Raw genomic sequence first — 18,548 nt, 5'->3', positions numbered from 1 at the left:
ATGGAGGGCAGAGGACTCACAGGATCACAGAACTGTTAGGGCTGGAAGGAACCTCGGGAGATAATACAGTCCAACCCCCCTGCTAAGTCACGGACACCCAAAGCAGGTTACACAGAACGCATCCAGGCAAGTTTTAAATGTCCCCAGAGACAGAGACTCCATGACCCCCCGACAGCCTGTTCCAGTATTCTGCCACACTCAGCATAAAGCGTTCTTCTTCATGTTGAGGTGAAACTTCCTGTGTTTTACTTTTATTGCTCCTTGTCCCTGTCGCTAGGACCACTGTAAAGCATGTGGCACCATGCGGCCTCCCAGGAGTGGGCTCTGCCGCTGCAAGGACACCAAGCGCAAGGACAGGAGGGGGAGCACTAGTATATGTGTGTCCGTGCGGGCTGGAAGCAGCAGCGAGCCTGAGGCGGGTCCCCTCGGGCAGCCCCTGCTCGGGAGCCCCGGCAGCCTCCCTGTGCTACCTCCCCTACGCGCTGAACGCAGCCCCACGTTGAACTCCAGCAGCTTGTGTCCACTCCCCTGGCCCCGCTGCCAGCGCTGCCGGGAAGCCCGCAGCTGGCTGGGCGGTAAAGAGCGGGCAGGCGGAAGAGGCCCGCCCCACCTCGCTCGGCATGGCGGCGGCGAGCGATAACGGAGGCGGCAGCGGCAGGTCCTGCTTCGTGCTGGGCGCCTCCGGGGAGACGGGCCGGGTGCTGCTGCGGGAGCTGCTGGCCCGGCAGCTCTTTGCCAGGGTGACGCTGATCGGGCGGCGCTGGCTGAGCCTGGGCGAGGAGACCGGCGCGGCCGTGGTGCGTTGGGCCGGGTGTCCCTCAGGGGTCCCCGTCGCCGGGGTGGCCGCGCTGACCCTTGGGCTCCCCGCAGGAGCAGGTTGTGGTGGACTTCGAGCGGCTGAGCGAGCACGCTGCGGCCTTCCGGGGACACGACGTCGGCTTCTGCTGCCTGGGCACCACCAGGGCCAAGGCTGGCGTGGTGAGTGGGGCCCCGGGGGAGCAGGGGTCCTGCCTGCCTTCTCCCTCCCATGCTGACCCTCCTCTGTCCTTTACCCACAGGATGGCTTCATCCGTGTGGACCGGGACTACGTTGGGCAGGCGGCAGAGCTGGCGCGGGCAGGGGGCTGCAAACACTTCGTCCTGCAGTCCTCCCGGGGGGCAGACCAGCACAGCCGCTTTCTCTATCTCCGGGTGAAGGTGAGGAGGCGCATGGGGGGAGCTCCTGATGCTCGTGCAGGAGTCAGAAAATGCTGGGATGCTCAGGAATGAAGCAGGAGCTGAGGTCTCTAGAGATGAGAATGGCTCTGGGGGTCCTGCTAGGGGACAAGGGAATGAGGGAAGGGGGCTGGCTGGACAGCTGTGCAACTGGCTTTGTCCAAAGCAGCACAGCACTGGCATACAGCATGTCTCCCTCTTCAGACCACTGAAAGACCTGCTCAGGTCTCCAGCCCAATCCCAGCTCCCCAGACTGGGACGGCTTCACTGCTAGGTGAGGAGGCTCAGGGCTGTGTCCAGGTGAGATGTGAGCTATCCCGGGATGGAGAACCCGCAGGCTCCCCATGTGGGACCATGATCATTGTGAAGGTTTTTTGTGTGCTGCAGCCCCCGGCATCTACTGCACTCACTACTGTCTCCAGTGTCCTGTTCTGGGATCCCTGGGCTGGGCAGTGTCCAGATGCTGTCTCAGGAGCATCCAGTTGCAGTTAGCGTGATGGTTGCAAGGGTGCACTGCTGATTGACAATCCACCATCTTAGACGCTCGCCCTCCACTGCCTTTTCCTGGGGAGCTGCTGGCTGCCCTGGCAGTGCCTGGCCTGTACCAGCTTTAAATTTAGTGCAGTCCTACCCATGGCTTAGCAGCCCTTTCCTACCAATTCACGGCATGGGAGGGATGGTGCTTGCAATCATCCTTGTCTGCTTTCGTCCTGCCCTACTGCTGTGACAGGGAGAAGTGGAGAACCTGGTCCAAGCTGTTGGTTTTGATCGCTGTACCATTCTCCGGCCAGCGTGAGTAGCAGTGGAGGGAGGGTGGGCACAGGACTTAGGTGGAGGATTGCCAGGTCAGCAGGCTAGGAGATGGAGAAAGAGATAAAGGATCTGTAAGGGGAGGCCTGGGGAGAGAAATGGAAAAAGCCACCAGCTGCAGATGCAGCTCCTGGACAAGCACACTGCTTCCCAATGGTGCAGGGAGCAAGCACAGCAGTTTCCCATGGCCTGTATCCCAATGCTAGTGCCATGTAAGGAGAGGATTGGGTTGAAAGCAGAGTTTGGGGAACATAGGTCAAAGCTTATCTCTGCACAGACCTTGACCTTCTGCAGAGGAGATACTTGCCTGTATCTCCTCAGGTGTACTGTGCTCTTGCCACCTGGGAGTACTGGCATACTGGTTTTGACAGCACAGTGGGAAAAGGAGTTTTATGTCCCAGGACTGAGCTCGGTCATGTTTTGGGACCCTGCCAAAGCTTCATGTGGGTTTAGCAAGCTGGGCTGGGCCTCTAGCACAGCTGGAGAACCTAGTCTCCAGCTTTATCCTGAGGGATGGCTTCAGTCTGACCCACCTTACCCGCTCGCTCTGCAGGGTGCTGCTGTGCAAACGCCAGGAATCCCGGCCCATGGAGTGGATAGTTCAGCAGTTTCTGGGTGTTGTGGCTTGGGTCCTCCCTACTGCTTACTCAGTACCTGTGGAAATGGTGGCCAGGGCTATGGTGGCCAGTGTGCTGCAGCCAGGCAAGGGGAAGGTGGAGGTGCTGGAGAATGGGGACATCCATAAGCTGGGAAAGGCAGTGCCACAGCAGGGCACATAGAGTAAAAGGGATGGGCAGGAAAGAGCTTGATTCACTGTTCAGATGCTCTTCTGGGCCAAGGATGAGTGCACATGTGGGAGAGGAGCAGGGTGCTTGCATGGCCATCGTGGAGGTAGAGATGCACTTCTTTGCATGTCAGCTGGTTCTGTCGACTGATCAAAAATGCATGTGCTGGTTGGTGGGTGACAAGAAACTGTGCTCTTCTGCTGGGATCCAGCATGCAAACCTGGGTAAAAAAGGTGCAATATGGTCAAATTTTATTTATTAAATAAAATCCTGGTGACTGGTCTGGTCTGTTTGTGCCATCTTTGGGTTGAAATTGTGTCTGTCACCTCGTCAATTGAACTGCATCTGTTCACAAATTGTGCCTTTGGTGACACTTCGGGGAGCACACACAGGCAGGTGGCCATGCTGCAGACAGCCACAGGAAAGCAGAGACAGTGCACAGCTGCCTGTGCTGAGGCTGCACTCCACAGAGCACACGGTGGCACCAGTGCCACTTGAATAGTGGAGCTCCCGGAAGCTCAACAGTATTTGGTGAGGTGCGTAGGGTGGTGGCTCTGCCTCACTGTCCCCACTGATCTGCTGTGGGTGCACAGGGACTGTTACGGGGATGCTGCTGTTTAGAACCACACTGTCACTTTAGTACCTGTAGGAGCATAAACACTATGCAAATACTTGCATTGACTTGAAAATGCCTGTACCCAGCAGGCTTCTCTGGGCTTTCCTTACAGACACAAATGAACCAGAGCTCAGCCCTATGTTCCTGAGGGTGCTCTGCATGTGCAAGAGGTGAGGCCAGCCCCATGCATGTCTCAGGCTAGGTTTGCCCCTGCCCCATGCTGTCCTGGAAGAGGAGCAGGTCCCTTCTGTGGGCACAGAGCAGGCACAAGGAACAGTGCCGTGTTCCAGCCTCATCCCTGACCGCTCTCAGGGTCGAGGAACTCAGTGGCTCTGCAGCTGGGACATGGGTCTTACGTGACTCCCGAATTCCCAGCTGGCCAGAGTCCCAGTGCTCCGGGTAGTGTTGCTTTCCAGGATTTTCTGTTCAACCTCACCCATGGCTCCTGTGTCAGTGACTTGGCTGTGGTGAGTGGAGTGAGCCTGACTCTTCTCCTTCCTCTTACACAAACACTTTACTCATGGGGCTGGACCTCAGAAGCTTGGTGGAAGTAGTTGGCTGGTATAGCCTCAAACTGTGTGTTAATGGAGTGCGTTAATGCACTCCTTAGTCCAGAGGTGACAAATGAGAGGCCATGGAGCCATAGTTACTGATGGGAGCAAACTCAATACTTTTAGAATAATATTTAGTGTCAAAAGGGAAATACGAGGTAGGCTGGTCAGGAGCATCACACAAGCATCTGAGGGGTGTTAAGTTTACGCAGCACGAAGTCTGTGTACACGTGCAGCATTGGATTACATAGGTATAAAAGCATGCCAGCACTCAAAGAGATTCTTGAAAGAAGGTGATGTGCTTACACAGAGGAGTGAAAATGAACACCTGAAGTGGTAGACCTTAAAGGAAGTGAAGCTTGAAAGGCAAGCCACAGAAGATTTGAAGAAAGCATCCTAAAGGCCCCAGGGGCGGAACATGATCTGGCTCTGTAAGAAGGAAAGAGACATCACAGAAAGGCTTAGTGAGTTACTTGCAGCGGCCTTTGCTCTGCAAGAGCTCACACCAGCATTATGCCTTAGGGGACAAAGCATTTAGGGGGGAGGGGGAGAATAATTGCTTTAAACCCCACTTTTAGAACACATGGTTAGAAATCTCCTGGAAGGAGTGCAAACTGCCAAACACATGCCTGGGTGAGAATTACAGCGATCCCTCAACCAGAAAGTCAGTGTTGCTACATATGATGCTAATTTTTAAGAAGATCCAGTGGGAACTAAGAAACCACAAAGCAGTGAGGCTGCCTTCTATAAAAGGCAAGTTGTTAGGATAATAAAGTCTTGAAATAACATGGCCTAGGATAAATCTGGTGTAATGGGAGATTCCACATGTTTTTTGAGGGGGCAGTTGCAAGGCACAAACCTAGAGCGCTCTTGGGGGAAGGCAGCCATTGTGTACACAAGACAACTTGGTCCTCAGAGTGCACTTGGGTCTCCAAAGAGCTCTCCCAGAAGAGCTCTTAAAGAAATTCAGCTGTCGTGGGAAGAAAAGAAAGGTCTGGGTAGTTTCATATTGGAAATATTTTCTTAGCGCTTTAAAGCCTTGAAACACACAAACCAAACATTTCTTACTGGACAAAGGTCCATGGAAAATACAAGCTGTTTCTGTGTAACCCTTGTTTCTGCCCAGTGGTATACGGTTTCTTTCTCAGTATTCCAGAAAAGTCTCTGCTGAAATGCACAACTGCAATCCCAGCACATTATATCCCAGTTTAGCTTCTTTATCACTTTGCATGGAGTTTCATCAGTCATTCTGGACCTCAGTTTCCACAACTTGTTCTGTGCATTCATTAAATCTCCACCCTAGGGCTCTGGAAGAAATTACAGAGCATCAGTCACTGAGCAGAGCCACAGGAGCAGGGGATTTGCCCATGCAGGGCTGAAAGAGGTATGAAGTAAGTTAAAGTCTTTAGGGGGTAGACCCAGTTCCTCTGTGGAGTCTCTCAGGGCAAAGCTCTGTGCTCCTCCGAGCAGTGGGAAGTCTGCAGTGCTGGAGCCATGCCCCCCGCACGCCTGGAGCAGCTGCCTGCTTTCCAGGGGCGTGCAGCTCAGCCAGAGCTGGGAGAGGAGCACGTAGGAGTGTCTGTCTGCTGGACAGCATTTGCACAAACCACCTGATCCCACAGATCTGAGTTCCCCTGGGATTTTGACGCTGACTTTATTACTGAAGATTAATGAGAAAAAATAACTGTATTCCCAATAGCTCAGCAGCTGAGCGCGAAGCTGCGGGGGCTTCCCATGTGGTCCCATGGCCCTGCTGTCCTTCCCAGCCCTGGAGCTGTGAGAACCACCAACACTTCTCACCCACCCACCACTGTCACTCGCTCCCCACACCAGGAGGTGCCCAGCCGGCTGGCAAAGCACCCTGCAAACAGCACCTCGGTGTCAAAGGGGCTTTTCAGAGCAGCCATGGAGCTGGCAGGCACTGACCTGACACTCACAGAACACCCTGGTGACATCTCTGCTAGCAAATAAATGGCCTGGACTCACCCTCTGACCCCGAGGGCAACTGGCACAGCCCACAGAAAGTGCTGAGCTTGCAAAGAGCAGGCACTGCACCACAGCTGCTGGGAGACAGGGCAGTCAGGCTCTGGGCTACCCCCAAATTTGGGTGAAGCATCTCTGTGCTAATTGCAGAGCCTCCCCCCAGCTCCTTTGTGAAAAGCAGCCTGTGAAGGACTAAACTACCTCCATCCTCTGTGGCTACCCGTTTCCTGCCCCCCCACTGAGGCACAAGGTAGGCTAGTGGACATATCAGTGCCAGGCAGTGGGAAGGAGCCTGGCGGCCCTGCTTGAGTCCATCCAGGGGTCTCTGATCAGCCCAAGTTCAGGCAAACATCGTTCAAGAATCTTATCCTTTGAAATTTTAGGCTGTACATTTTTCTTTCAATTTCTACTGCAAGCTAGTAAAAAGCAAGGCCAAGCTTTGCAGGGATACACAGTTTCCAGCAGACTTTCAGCTCTCAGTTACTCACACGCTGAGATGTAGAAGCTGGCTTGCTGCAAGCCCGAAGTGCATCCAGGAACAGGAGCCGGAGCCAGGCACACCTCTGACACAGCTCAAGGGGGCAAGAAATAAGGCTCAGGGCTGAGCTTAAATATAGCCCTGGGCTGAGGGAGCAGGTGGGTCTGGTCAGCAGAGTTAAGGCCCTTGCCTTGTGGACAGCAAGGAGAGGAGCAAGGTCTCCTGTTCCCAGCTCCGAGCTGTGGGTGTTAAACAAGGCACTTAGATGCACATTTCCATAGTCACCCAGGCAGCTGAGGTCAGGACAGGCAGGTGGCAGACTTTCAGGGTGAATCGTGAGCCCACACCTTGGCTGGGATACCCAGGGAATATCCTGGTTGAGGTGGAGCAGGAGGTGGGAGCAGAGACGAGCCACACACCTTCTGCACTGTGCCTGGGCCAGGGTGGCTGTAATTGGACAAGCACTGTTGTGGGGTGGCAGAGACCCCATGCGGGTGTGGGCAAGTCCTGCTAGACAAACTGCAGGAGAGCTGGTGCTGAGGCTCTGCCTGTGTTTGAGGGTTTTCCCTTCATGCAGGCCTAGGTGATGGGCCATGCCCCAGCTGACCCTGCTGAGGACAGGCTGTCACATTCTGGCTGACAGGCAGCAGGGAAAGACCCAGGGTGGCTGTGTTACTGTCTTCGCTCCAAGCACAGCTAAACCACGTTAAGAGTGACTCCATGGCAGCTGCTGGTTGCAGCTCATTGTCCCCCTCAGTGGCACGGGGAGCCACTGCATGAGGGCTTTGACTATGGCATCACTCAGAGCCAGGCTGGTCCCAGTGTTCACCGTGATTTGCTTGGCAGCAGGCAGCCTCACTGGCTGAGGTTGCACTTACACTGTGCTGGGTGCCTGCTGAGGCTGGAAGAAGCTCGTGCCACAGATGTCAGCACTATAGAGAGGCACTGGCTCTGTGGTTGCGAGTAAGTGGTGCAGTCGAAGAGATCTTACCCAAGCAAACAGAAATGCCACAGCGCTGTGCAGTACCCAAGCCTTAAGGAAGCAAGGGACTGTGATGGGACAGAACTATGCAGGATGAGCCAGGGACCAGTCCCTGTTCAGGCCCTGCATCCCACATCATGGTCACTCCAGTCTCTGGTGTGTGTTTTACTGCTCTGAAGTGGCATCAAAAAGGATCCAGATTTTGCACATAATAAAATTCTGTGTGGGTTTTTTTTTTTTTTGCCTCATCAAAGTGTCACTGTCAGATAAAATTGCAACATTTGCTATGATTAAAAGATTTTTTTTTTAGCTTATATTAAAATGAATTTGCTCTGGAACAACGTCCACTGTCACTCACCAGCTGATAACCGCTGTTGAAGCTGTGGATATTTTGATGTTAGCCACAGCCTTCAATTCAACAGCGGGACTTCTTGTAAGCTCTTTTTAAGAAAGTGACATTTTGCACTGGAAAACATCTTTCTTGAATGAAGGATTTCTGCTTGGCTTATCTAAATACTGGTATGTCATTAAGGAGAAACCCTACGGGCTTCTTGAAGTGCCCCAAACAGCAGCCTGGCCCTTCCAGTTTGATTATCAGATCTAACCCCAGAAAAAAACACATTTTTTTTCCCCTTGTGTGAGCTTAGGGAGGAGAAAACAATATCCAGAAGCTGCTGTGCTGGGGCCAGCTGGGGAGGACGAACGGCATTGGTTACAGGGCTGGCGGGGGTCCAGCTCCCGGTGCTATATAGGAGCAAGAGCAAGGAGCTAGGCTTCAGACTGAGCCACTGCCTGCTTTAGACATCGTTCACACCCTTCTCCTGGCCGAGGAAAGCTACAGCCTACCAAGATGTGCAAAGGACTAGCAGCGCTGCCCCACACATGCCTGGAGAGGTGAGAGCGGACAGCCTATGAGGGGATGTGGGGGGCCTGCCTCCCCACAGGGCTATGCCAGGGGTGGCTGTGGTCAGAGAGGCTCTTCCTATAGCACATCCCCATGACGGACATCTCCAACTGGGACTGGGGTGGCCCAGCTCTGAGGAGGGAGGGAAGGGAGGCTTGCTGGCAGGGGCTCAGCAGGATGCTGTGAGTGGCTAAGACCCTTGGGGGGTGAGCGCTGATGCAGTCCAGAACTCTCCCCTCCAGCCTGGGAACCTTTCTGAGGGGTGAGTTTGGGCCCAGACCCATCCTCAACCTCAGCTGCTCCCCTGTGCAAGCCTGGAGCAGGAGTGTATTGTCCTCAGACCCTAACTGCAAAACACAGGAGGTGGGGAAAGAGTAGGAAAGCAGTTGCCTTTCTGAGGCACAAACAGCCTGGCTCCAAAGTGCCTCAGAATCCTCTTGACGTGCCTATGTCTCCCTTACAGACAGATCAGCCATCCCCAGCCCCTCTCAAGAGGCTCAGCACTGTGCAGAGCACCCACTCTGCCCCACATGTGGCAACCACCCTCATCTTCATTCCCCTCTGCCCTGGCACTGGCCTCAACCTGCCCTGGATGGTGGTGGTGCTTCCTAGGCTGCTCTTGCCCCTTGGGAACCCAGGCAGGTTCCAGCCCCCAGCTGTTTTCATGCTCAGCAAAACCTGTGGAGCTGGAGGGGGTTTGGAGTGGCTCTGGGGAGAAGCAGAGGTGCAAGGGAGGCCATTGCACAAGGCTGGGGTAAAACCCGATAAAAGAGTTTATATGTGAATTACCCAGCAAGGATTTCCTACAGCTACAAATGCGTTAGTACTCTTTTTAGACGAGAGTGAGGGTGGCGTTCAGTGTTCAGGAGGGAGCTTGGGAGAAGCCCCCATTTATCAGTGGAAGCTGTGCCACTGGAGACTTGATGCAGCTTGCTCAAAACCAAGGCAAATTCCCATCACAGGCACAAACAGCAGCACAGGCCTGCCACAATTTCTTTGCTTGAAACGTGCCTTATGGTCATCCTTCTGGCCCTGTGCTCACCTTGCCGGGTCTCCTGCAGTCTCTTGCACCATGGGTGGCTCAGCAGCACTTCAAGATATGAGTGATCCACACATTTCTGACTCTGGTGTCATCTTTCTTGTCACTCTTCTGCTACTTTCATATACTGAAATAGGTTTATTTCCACTGGTGCTAAGCTGATGCTTTCATTGACCTCCATTATATGCTCAAATCCCCACTCTTGAGGTCAGCTTCCCTTATACTTTCATACATGGAGTTAGGACTGGGTTTATCCCATGTGCATCATTTTGTATTGCTCTACAGGCGTTTCAACAGCTGCTTCACGAGACCCTCCTGCAGCTTCTCACAACTGATCCCCAAGTGCTGCACCCGGGTGCTCCAGTGCAGTATCTGCTGCTTGGCCACTGTGTGTGGTGTGACACATTTAACAGCACAGCCCCAGCCTGCATTCCCCTAGGGCCATCCCCATGCAGGGAAACGCACCATGTCCCCTGAGTGTTTTGTGCTACCTTTCCCACGCTGTTCCGCACACTGCCATCCGTGAGATGACCTTGTCCCCTGCAGCTGCCTGGGGTCTGGAGAGCCCATCCAGGGTCCCCTGCAGACCCAAGGGGCTGGTACCCCCTGACTCTTCCCAAACCACGTTCTTGCTGGCCTCTTCAGAGAGGACCAATAAGTTTGGAGGAATCTCTTCCTACAGCCAGAGCTGCCTTGACTCTGCTCCAATAGACCATATTTGTCCATGTGTCCGCCATGGCTCCCTGATACAGCTGCTGCTTACGTGCCTGGACAGCATCACACTTGCAACTTTATGGTTCCTCGAATCCCCCTGGCACCCTTTTCCACTCAAAGGGCATTCCCTCTGGCACCTGCCTGCCATAGCAGGAGCTTTAGCTTCCAGCTACGGCTTTAAGGTCTTTGAGCCTCTTCTTTTCAGTTTTGTCTGTGAAGCTGGAGTCTTTCCTGACCCTCCCCAGCGCCCTTCACGCCCTTGATGTGTTTGACAGAGCTTTTTTTAAAATAAAAAGATATTTTCTTTTAATGTTTCTTGGAAGCTGTTTCTCAGACTTTTTCTTGGCTTGCTCCCATATGTTCTCACATTTAACCTTCCACAGTTTACGGTTCTCCTGCTTTTTCTCACTTGGACATAGCTGAGGGGGCTGAAGGATGCCTTTTTGTTTATAACTGCCTTTTTTACCCTGCTGTTTAGCCTTTGCTGAAGCCTTGCTTGAAAGCTTATGATACATCTGCTGGAGGATGCCAGGATGATGTCTTTAAATAGTCCTTCCCTTCCGCCAGCCTGTAAGCACTCAGTCCCCTGCCTGTTCTCTCTTGCTTCTTTTCAATAGGCTTATTCATCTTTGCCGTCTCTTCATATTTCATGAAGGTCCCATAGCCAAGGGCTTGCTTGTGGGCAGCTGCTGTCCCCACACTAGGATCTGTGGGGCTTCAGCAGGGTGGGCAGCCACTGATGGTGCATCAACAGCACCATGGGATGGAGCAGGGATGGAGCCATCAAGGGAGCCCCACTGGGAGCATCAGGCACTGCGGCTGCAGTATAGGCCCAACACCAATCCAACAGACCAGGTTGGGGAGAAGCCCACCTACATCACAGCCCAAGGGAGGGTGGCCCAGGGCTGAGCTGAAATGGAGTCCTCAGCCATGTGAAGGGTGTGGGGCTCAGCTGTCAGAGGGTGAGAACTGGAGAACAAGATTTTGAACCAGGTCTAAGCATTATCCATTGCTGTTGCTTGAAGCCACCACCAATTACAGCCAAACCTTGTATGTGTGCTGGCCTCACTGGCACCAGGGTGTGGGGGTTACTGGGTCCTGCTCGGACAGTAGCAGTCCTGGTCTTGCCTTACCACCTCCTTAGGCTGTTGTATGTTAGATTCTGCTCCTAGTGCCCTGCTCCCGCACAGCCTGTTTCCCCCCTGCCTGTCTGGGGCCCCCTGGCATGCACCATCCTTGCTTTGGAGGTGGGCAAGCCCCTTCCCACTTGCTCTTCACCTCTGCTCCAGCCAGACAAAACCCCTGTGGTCAGGCACATGGCCTGATCACCTGAAGGGGACTGTCCCTGGTGCCCACACCAAGCACCAGTAATGGGTTGGCCATGGCAGCATTCCCAGCTCTGTCCTCCTGAGCACTTCTGCTCAGCCCCTCTTTGATTGCTGCTCCCTGAGCCCATGTGTCCCGTTCATCAGGGGCCACAAACACAGCTGCCTGTGAAAACAAAGCCAAAGGGATGGACACCCTGCCCCATCAGCTTTCCTGTGGCACCTTCTGCACCAGCCCATTGCTTTGGTGCCAGTGGGGCTGCAGCTCCTGCCCACTTCACCTGCCCCCCTCGCTGCTGCTCTGCCATCCATGTGGGTCACAGGCATGACACAGGGCTCCTGACACAGTGGTGCCAGTGGGGTGCCAAGGGGCACCCGAGGCTCACAGGATAGCCAGCCTCAGCCTTTGTGTGTCAGGAGCCAGCTCCATCGTGGAGCATTTATTTGCATGTTATGTATTTATTAGAGGGAGTGGGATGAACAGTGCATAGCAGCATCTCCATCCCAGAGACACCTTGGTGTGGGAGCGTGGGGACCTCATCACCCTTCACCCAAGGTCCTGGTCCTTCCAAGCAACATTCAAGTTTTCTCAGAAGCACGAGCAATGGGAGCTGTCCCTGCAGCTGCTGACATTTTCCATGAACACAGCCATGCTTCTGGGTCTGTGCTTACACCCAGTGCAGGTGGTCCTTGCAGACCCCGCTGGGCTGCTCGCCCCGCCACCTGCTCCCGCACTAGGGTGGCTGCCAGAGCCAGGATCCTGCAGCAGAAGTGGGGGGCAGCTGATGGAGGAGCAGAGCCCATGTCAGGCCTCAAAAAGTCCCCCGTGGGGCTGAAGGGTGGAAAACCAAAACACAGCATGGGTTGTAAAGGCGGGATAAAAGCTGCAGGAATGGAAATGAAATAGCAGACATAGCAAGGGAGTGAGCGTCCACAGAGGACTTGTGAAAATAAACAGCAGAGAGGAGAAGCGCAGTGAGCCCTGAACCCAGGGCGCTGCAGCCCAGCTTTGACAGCCGTGCCATGGAGAAGGCAACCAGCCCAGCTACCCTGTGGGGAAGCAGTGAGTCCCCTTGCTCTCATTCACCTCCTGTGCAGACATAAGGCTTATTTATTACTTATATACACACTAGATGTATATATTAGGGCACCCTGCTCTGAATACTGATGGCAAAGCAGGGCTGGCAGGCACAACATGGACAGGTATGGGGCAGGCACTGCTGTGCAGCCAAGCATGGCATCCTGCACAGCCTCCTCTCTGAAGGCAGCTCCTGCACCTCCTCAACAGCATTTCCACTGGGCTCATCACTATAGAAACTAAGTGCTGCGCACATGTCCCCTAATTCATCCTCAGAGTAGCCAGCTCCACTGATGCAATTATCATGGCCACAGATGGGGACAAAGCAAAACCATCAAGATCAAAATCAAGCACTGCCTGTAATTGAGAGAGCTCGTTTTGAAATGCTTTAGCCAGGCACCTTTACAGCATTAGGGTCCATTTATTCACGTCTAATTAATTACACAGCTTTGTACCTCACCAGTGGCTGTGCTAGGGTCCATGCAGGTGCAAGCAGGGACCATCCCCACTGTCCCATCCCTTCCACCTGACCTGTCTTTGTTCATCCCTTCTTACAGGGCCAAGGAGATCAAGACCAAGCTGGGCACACTGCTCCAGAAACCTGACTCGGCCATTGACTTCATTATCCCCTATCCAGAGAAGCCGGAGAAGCCTCCCAAGGCCCAAAAGTGAGTAGTGTGCTGGGGTGTGCTGTGCAGGCATCCATGCCTGGCTGGAGAGGTGGACAAGAAGGAGCTGAAGACCCTGCTGCTAGTGGGTACAGCAGGCTTTACCTGGCAGGCAGCTCGTGACATGGTCCTCATGACCCACAGATTAGATATAGGCTCAGACATTTATGTCAGGGCAGCATGAGACGTGTCAGGCAATACAGCTTTATGGAAACCAGATTTCTCATGGAAACTCAATTTACTTCTGATGAGATTTCACATTATTTGATAAGGTTTTTCCAGAGGCATTTGGCAATTGGACTTCTTTGAGTCACCCACCTCAGCCCAGGGGTGCCAGCTTTGCACAGTCTGCTGGTTTCAACATGGCAGTGTGTCCCCAAGCTGTGTGCATGGCCCCGCGGTGTGATGCCTGGCTCTGGGCAGCTCTGTGATGATGGCACCTTCTCACCTTATTGCCTTTGTCCCGAGCCTCTGCTCTCTGGCACTGAGCTGGGTTAATGACAAAGCAAAGAAGAGTAGAAGCTAGAGAGGCTGATGACCTGTGCTGCAGGATTAACAGTTCAAAGGAGGCAAAGCAAACCTTGGAAAGAAATGTTAGCTTAAATCTAGAAGGAGGATGGCTTCCTGGCCATATGATGATGGCCTTGCCTGTGGTACCTCCAATACAGCCTCAGGTAGCCGAGCCAGGTGCCTGAGCTGCTCCCCTGGCTACTTTTCTGGCACCCCTCAGCCCTGTCACCATCAGATGTGTGTGACTGTCCTGGAGACAGTGCCCCTGCCCTGGGGCTGCACAGACAGTGCTGGAGGACCCAGGTCTGACAGCACCCAGACTGACTTGCTGGAGGTAGGAGGGTGACTAGCCCAGCCAGCCTTCCTCTTGGCACCAGGAGCAAGAACCCATCTTGAAAGGTTTGAGTGGCCATGTCACAGTGAGAACCAGGAGAAGCTCGTGCCCACTCTTCATGAGGCCAGGTTTCTATTTCCTCTTTAAAATAATGACTCTTTGTTTTACACCTGTCCCTTTCAGCCCAGGCAATGTTAATCTAAACCAGTAACCCTCTGCCAAGGGATTGCTAAATCTCAAAAAAACCCAAAAGAAACCCCCAAAACAAGCCAAAGTGCAGATGAACAACCTGCTCACCCTGACAAGAGCCCATTGAGAGCACAGGGACACCTGCCAGTGCTGTGCCTGTTTGCTGCAGAGCTGCCCAATGAGAGCTGCCTGGGACAGGCAGGTCAGGCAGAGCCCCGACAGACAGTGCATTTCACACTCTGTCGCTGGCGTGCCCTGGATGCCTGCAAAGGAGACACATTTGTCCCCATTAGCTGCCTGTGCAGAAAGCTGGAGAACATCTTCACTCCCCGCTGGCTGGAGGAGTTGTTTTCTCCTGCACTGTGGAGCCTCTGCATCACTCATCCGTCAGCATCTTGCTCAGGGTTAATTTCATCCCTGGGACATTCAGCTAATGGAAAAATGAATTTGGTAGCTTCCAGGAAATCTGGATTGTGTTGGGTACCTGCAGTGATGCTCCGTCTCACCAGGGTGGGGAGACGCCTGCCAGGAACACAGGGCAGGGAGAGCTTTTCATCCTTGGTGGCAAGTGCAAATGCAATTTGAGGTGCGGAAAGTGAATGAACAGAGCCTCCACCATGGTCTTTACTATGGTTGCTGGTGGTTTGATGACGAGTGAGGGCTGGACACCCAATCTGAGCAAGCCTTGCATTACTGCCACACTCCTCTCCCAGCTGAAGCCAGCGCAGGGCGGCTGAATGGGAGCATCTGCACTTACCCCAGACCCATTGCTGAAGCACCAATGTCCCCAGGACCAGCAGGTTGTCCTGCCCACTGCTCCCTCCCCAGCCTCAGGGGTTCAGCCCCAGTGCGTAGCCAAACAAGCAGCAAAACAAGCCTGAGTGCTGCATTGGCCATGGAGAGTGGTGATGGCCTGCAGTGAATCCAGCACTCAAGAATTGGAGAGGGGTTCCCCTCCAACACTGGGCATCAGTGCAACCCAGGGCAGCGTGGTCAAACTCCTTGGGGCTTAAGAAAACCCCAACAAGACCCAGAACTACTCTCCCCCACCCCCAACCTCCCCAAAGCTCTTTAGTAGCACAGTCACATTTACATGAATTGCATCAAAAAAGAATAAACAAAAAGAGATGAAAACCCACGCACATGAAAAACACCGAAGGTTTTCACTGGGGAGGAAGGGAGCCAGGGCCGCATCCTTCCCTGCTGCGGGCCGTGGGAATGGGGCAAGAGGGCCATGGGAATTGAGGGCTGCTGACCCCCACCCGGCAGTGCAGGGCTAGGATGATTCGGCCTTTCCGCCCCCTCCAGCAGGAAGCATCCTTCCCCATCCCAGTGGAAAAACATAGCGATGCTTTCCAGCTGCCTGCAGAGCCCCGCTCTGCCCTCCCATCCATGGGTGCTGGGGAAAGGAAGGGAACCATGGCTGCATAGGGGGCTTGATTCACAGTTCAACCGTATCGCTGCTCAGACAACAGGGAATTTGCCCATCCAGCCCCATCCTCACCTTCTCTGGCTCTTGGCTGTGCCTGGGAGGAGAGTGCTATACTGCGGCGTAGCAGCATCCCCATTTCTCCACCACTGTTCTCACTCTGCAACAGTGTCCACTTGTTACTCCATTCCTCCTGATTTTTAAAGGAACTGTTTAAAAACCTGGAGCCCAGACGGGTGCTGTGCTGAGCATGGACCACCTGGGCTTTCTTTACTCCCTTCAGGCCATCACTGGAGGAGGCTCTGCAATGGCGTGATTCCCTGGAGAAGCTCCTGCAAAACCCCTGTAAGTTCACATTCACCTGTGGTCATGTCCCCCCCTGAGTGCTCAACAAGGGGTCAGCCCCCTGGGACCACCAGTGCTCAGTGAGGGCTTGTCTCCCTCCACAGATGGGCTCGCCAGCTTCCACAGCTTCCTGCGCTCTGAGTTCAGTGAGGAGAACGTTGAGTTCTGGATGGCCTGCGAGGACTACAAGAAAACGAAGTCCCCCATGAAGATGACGGAGAAGGCCAAAAAGATCTACGAGGAGTTCATTCAGACTGAGGCACCCAAAGAGGTCAGTGGCCTTGGGGCAGGAGGTGGTAGCAGGAGGGATGAGGCTGCTGCCCCAGTGGCCTAATCCCAAGGAAAGAATTGGCTGCAGGGCACCTTGTACCATGGCTGAGGGGCTTGGAGGGCTGTACCCCCAGCCAAGGGCAGCCCCATCCCAGTGTGCTACCCTCCCACCCTTCACAGCCTTGGTGCCCCTGTTCGCATGCTCAGCCTCTGCTGGGCTGTTTCCTGCCATGGGCACCTCCAGCACATGCCTGTTCCCCTCTCCCCAGAGAGGGCCTTACATTGATCATAAGGGGTGACAATTTACAGTCATCTCCCACCCCGAGTTAGCTGTGCTGCAGGATAAACCTCATCCTTACAGACTTGCCACCAATAATCTGCCCGGATAAGTGAGCCTACTTCAGTCCCTCCTCATAACCTTTGCATGGTTGTTGGTGGGATAGAGCAGGGGATGGGAGATGCCATCACCCATCCCTTGCAAGGTCAGAGTCCCCACGTCTCTTACACTCAATCACAGGTGAACATCGACCACTTCACCAAGGCTGTGACCATGAAGAATCTGGTGGAGCCATCACCAAGCAGCTTTGACATGGCCCAGAAGAGGATTTTTGCCCTGATGGAGAAAGACTCCCTACCCAGATTTGTGCGGTCGGAGTTTTATCAAGAGTTAATCAAGTAGCAATGTGGCAGGGCTGTGCGAGGCGTTCTCTGCGGGCGGCCCCACTGCTTCTATCTAAACACCTGCCCCTTCTCCTCAGCCGCTTTACTTTCCTGATACCACCCTAGAGGAGCACCCAGGAGCATTGCTAAGCATCCCCCCCCCCGTGCTTTGGACTGTCAGATGTCCTGATGTTTCCTCTCTTACAGTCTCTTTCCTCTCTTGTGAAAGATCAGATAGTAGAAACCCCTCTGATCCTCCCTGGGTTTGGGACCCAGAAGGGTGGGAGCAGCCCCAGCCCTGCAGTGACTGGGAGCTGGCATGTTCCTAGTGCCGTGGGTCTTGGCTTTAGTCAGAGGCTCAGAGGTTCCAGCTCTGCCTTCCCTAGGACATCTTAGGACGTGACAAGTTTTCTTCCAGTTTTGCCCAAATTGCTGGTCTAGCCCAGGCTTGCCCCCTTCTCCCAGCTTCCCAGGGTGTTGCTGTGGCTGCACAGGGTACCCTGTGGGTGCTGCCCTCCCTGGCTAAGTCCTGTAGTCCTGGGGTGCAGGCTGGGGCATGTCCATCAATGGACTGGAATCACCTGGTCTTCAGAAAGCAGATCATCAGCAGGAACAGTGATGGCTGTATGGCAGGGACAGCAGGGTGGCAGGGCTGGTGGAATGGCAGGGACAGCTGAGCCAGGAGATGCATGGCCATGTGCTGCAGGGTGCACTGGGCTGGCATGAGGGGTGGCAGAGTGAGCCTGCACCACCACTTCCCCTGTGACTCCTCTTGGAGTCAGCTGTGAGGCAGCCTGTTTGCTTCACAGTAAAGACAGTAAAGAGGATAAAATGAGATCTGTTTGCTCAAAACACCGGGACTGTTTAGCAACCCAGACCTCCTGCTCGCTCCAATCACTTGCATGATGTACTGAGCTCATAGCCTGCAGCCTGTGGCCCTGTCCCCAGTGCCTGCGCAGCCTTCCGCAGGACTGCAGCTTCAGGTGTTGCTGCAGTGATTTCTTGCTCCCATTGCTTCTCTCTGCAGTAGGCATGCCAAAGTGATACTTCTGCACAAACCCAATCGAGGGGCATTGATTAGAGGAGGAAGGAAAATCACGTTGGGGCTGAAAAAGCTGCAATTGCAACTGTTTAGAGCTGATTAAAAAAACAACCCACCCCTTCCCAACCCCCCCCTTCCCAACCGCCCCCCCAACAAACACAAAACCATCATTGGAGATATGAAAAATAAACCCCTGGCTTCTTTAACAGATAGCAAAATCTGCTGAGTTTGAGTAGCCTGCATCTCTCTCTCCTGTCTCCTCCAATCTGCCTAAGACATGTGTTTCTATAAGGCTGTCTCTTAAAAAGACCAGCTCTTTTCAAATGATCCAAAGCCAGCCCACTATTCACCACCACAAGAAGTCATATATGAGGATAGGGCAAGGGCATATGTGAAAGGCAACTGGGGTCTCATTTCATCCTCAAGGTGAATGTGATGAACCCCTGGGCTCCGGGACATTACATCCCCATGAAGGTTTCCTGGTGCAGCATCCGCAAGGCCATAGCTTGAAATGAGCTGCTTCAGCTGGCAACCTGACACAAGCCAGCAAAATAACAAGCCCCTGTGCTCCCAGCAGGCATCCTGGACCAGCCACCTCTTCAGGCTGCTCAACCTCAACTGC

At 54.0% G+C, this 18,548-nt stretch overlaps 2 protein-coding genes across 2 annotated transcripts; both read left to right on the top strand.

The window, feature by feature from the left end:
• The first annotated feature begins 569 nt into the window (after positions 1 to 569).
• Positions 570 to 3,088, top strand: HTATIP2 (HIV-1 Tat interactive protein 2). Its single transcript, XM_061345357.1, has 5 exons — positions 570 to 797; positions 871 to 978; positions 1,059 to 1,196; positions 1,945 to 2,006; positions 2,578 to 3,088. Exons 1-5 carry the CDS (start codon positions 621 to 623, stop codon positions 2,801 to 2,803), a joined length of 711 nt encoding a protein of 236 aa, XP_061201341.1. The 5' UTR covers positions 570 to 620; the 3' UTR covers positions 2,804 to 3,088.
• Positions 3,089 to 8,182: 5,094 nt separating this feature from the next.
• Positions 8,183 to 18,049, top strand: RGS5 (regulator of G protein signaling 5). Its single transcript, XM_061345356.1, has 5 exons — positions 8,183 to 8,313; positions 13,037 to 13,147; positions 15,893 to 15,954; positions 16,059 to 16,225; positions 16,742 to 18,049. The coding sequence occupies exons 1-5, from the start codon at positions 8,270 to 8,272 to the stop codon at positions 16,901 to 16,903; spliced, it is 546 nt and encodes a 181-aa protein (XP_061201340.1). The 5' UTR covers positions 8,183 to 8,269; the 3' UTR covers positions 16,904 to 18,049.
• Positions 18,050 to 18,548: the final 499 nt, after the last annotated feature.

Source organism: Neopsephotus bourkii, unplaced genomic scaffold (genome assembly GCF_033783945.1).
Source record: "Neopsephotus bourkii isolate Nb327-2 ecotype Australia unplaced genomic scaffold, CSIRO-AGI_Nbou_v1 NB_234, whole genome shotgun sequence".
NCBI lineage: Eukaryota > Metazoa > Chordata > Aves > Psittaciformes > Psittacidae > Neopsephotus > Neopsephotus bourkii.
This window is presented reverse-complemented; position numbering and strand designations above follow the sequence as displayed.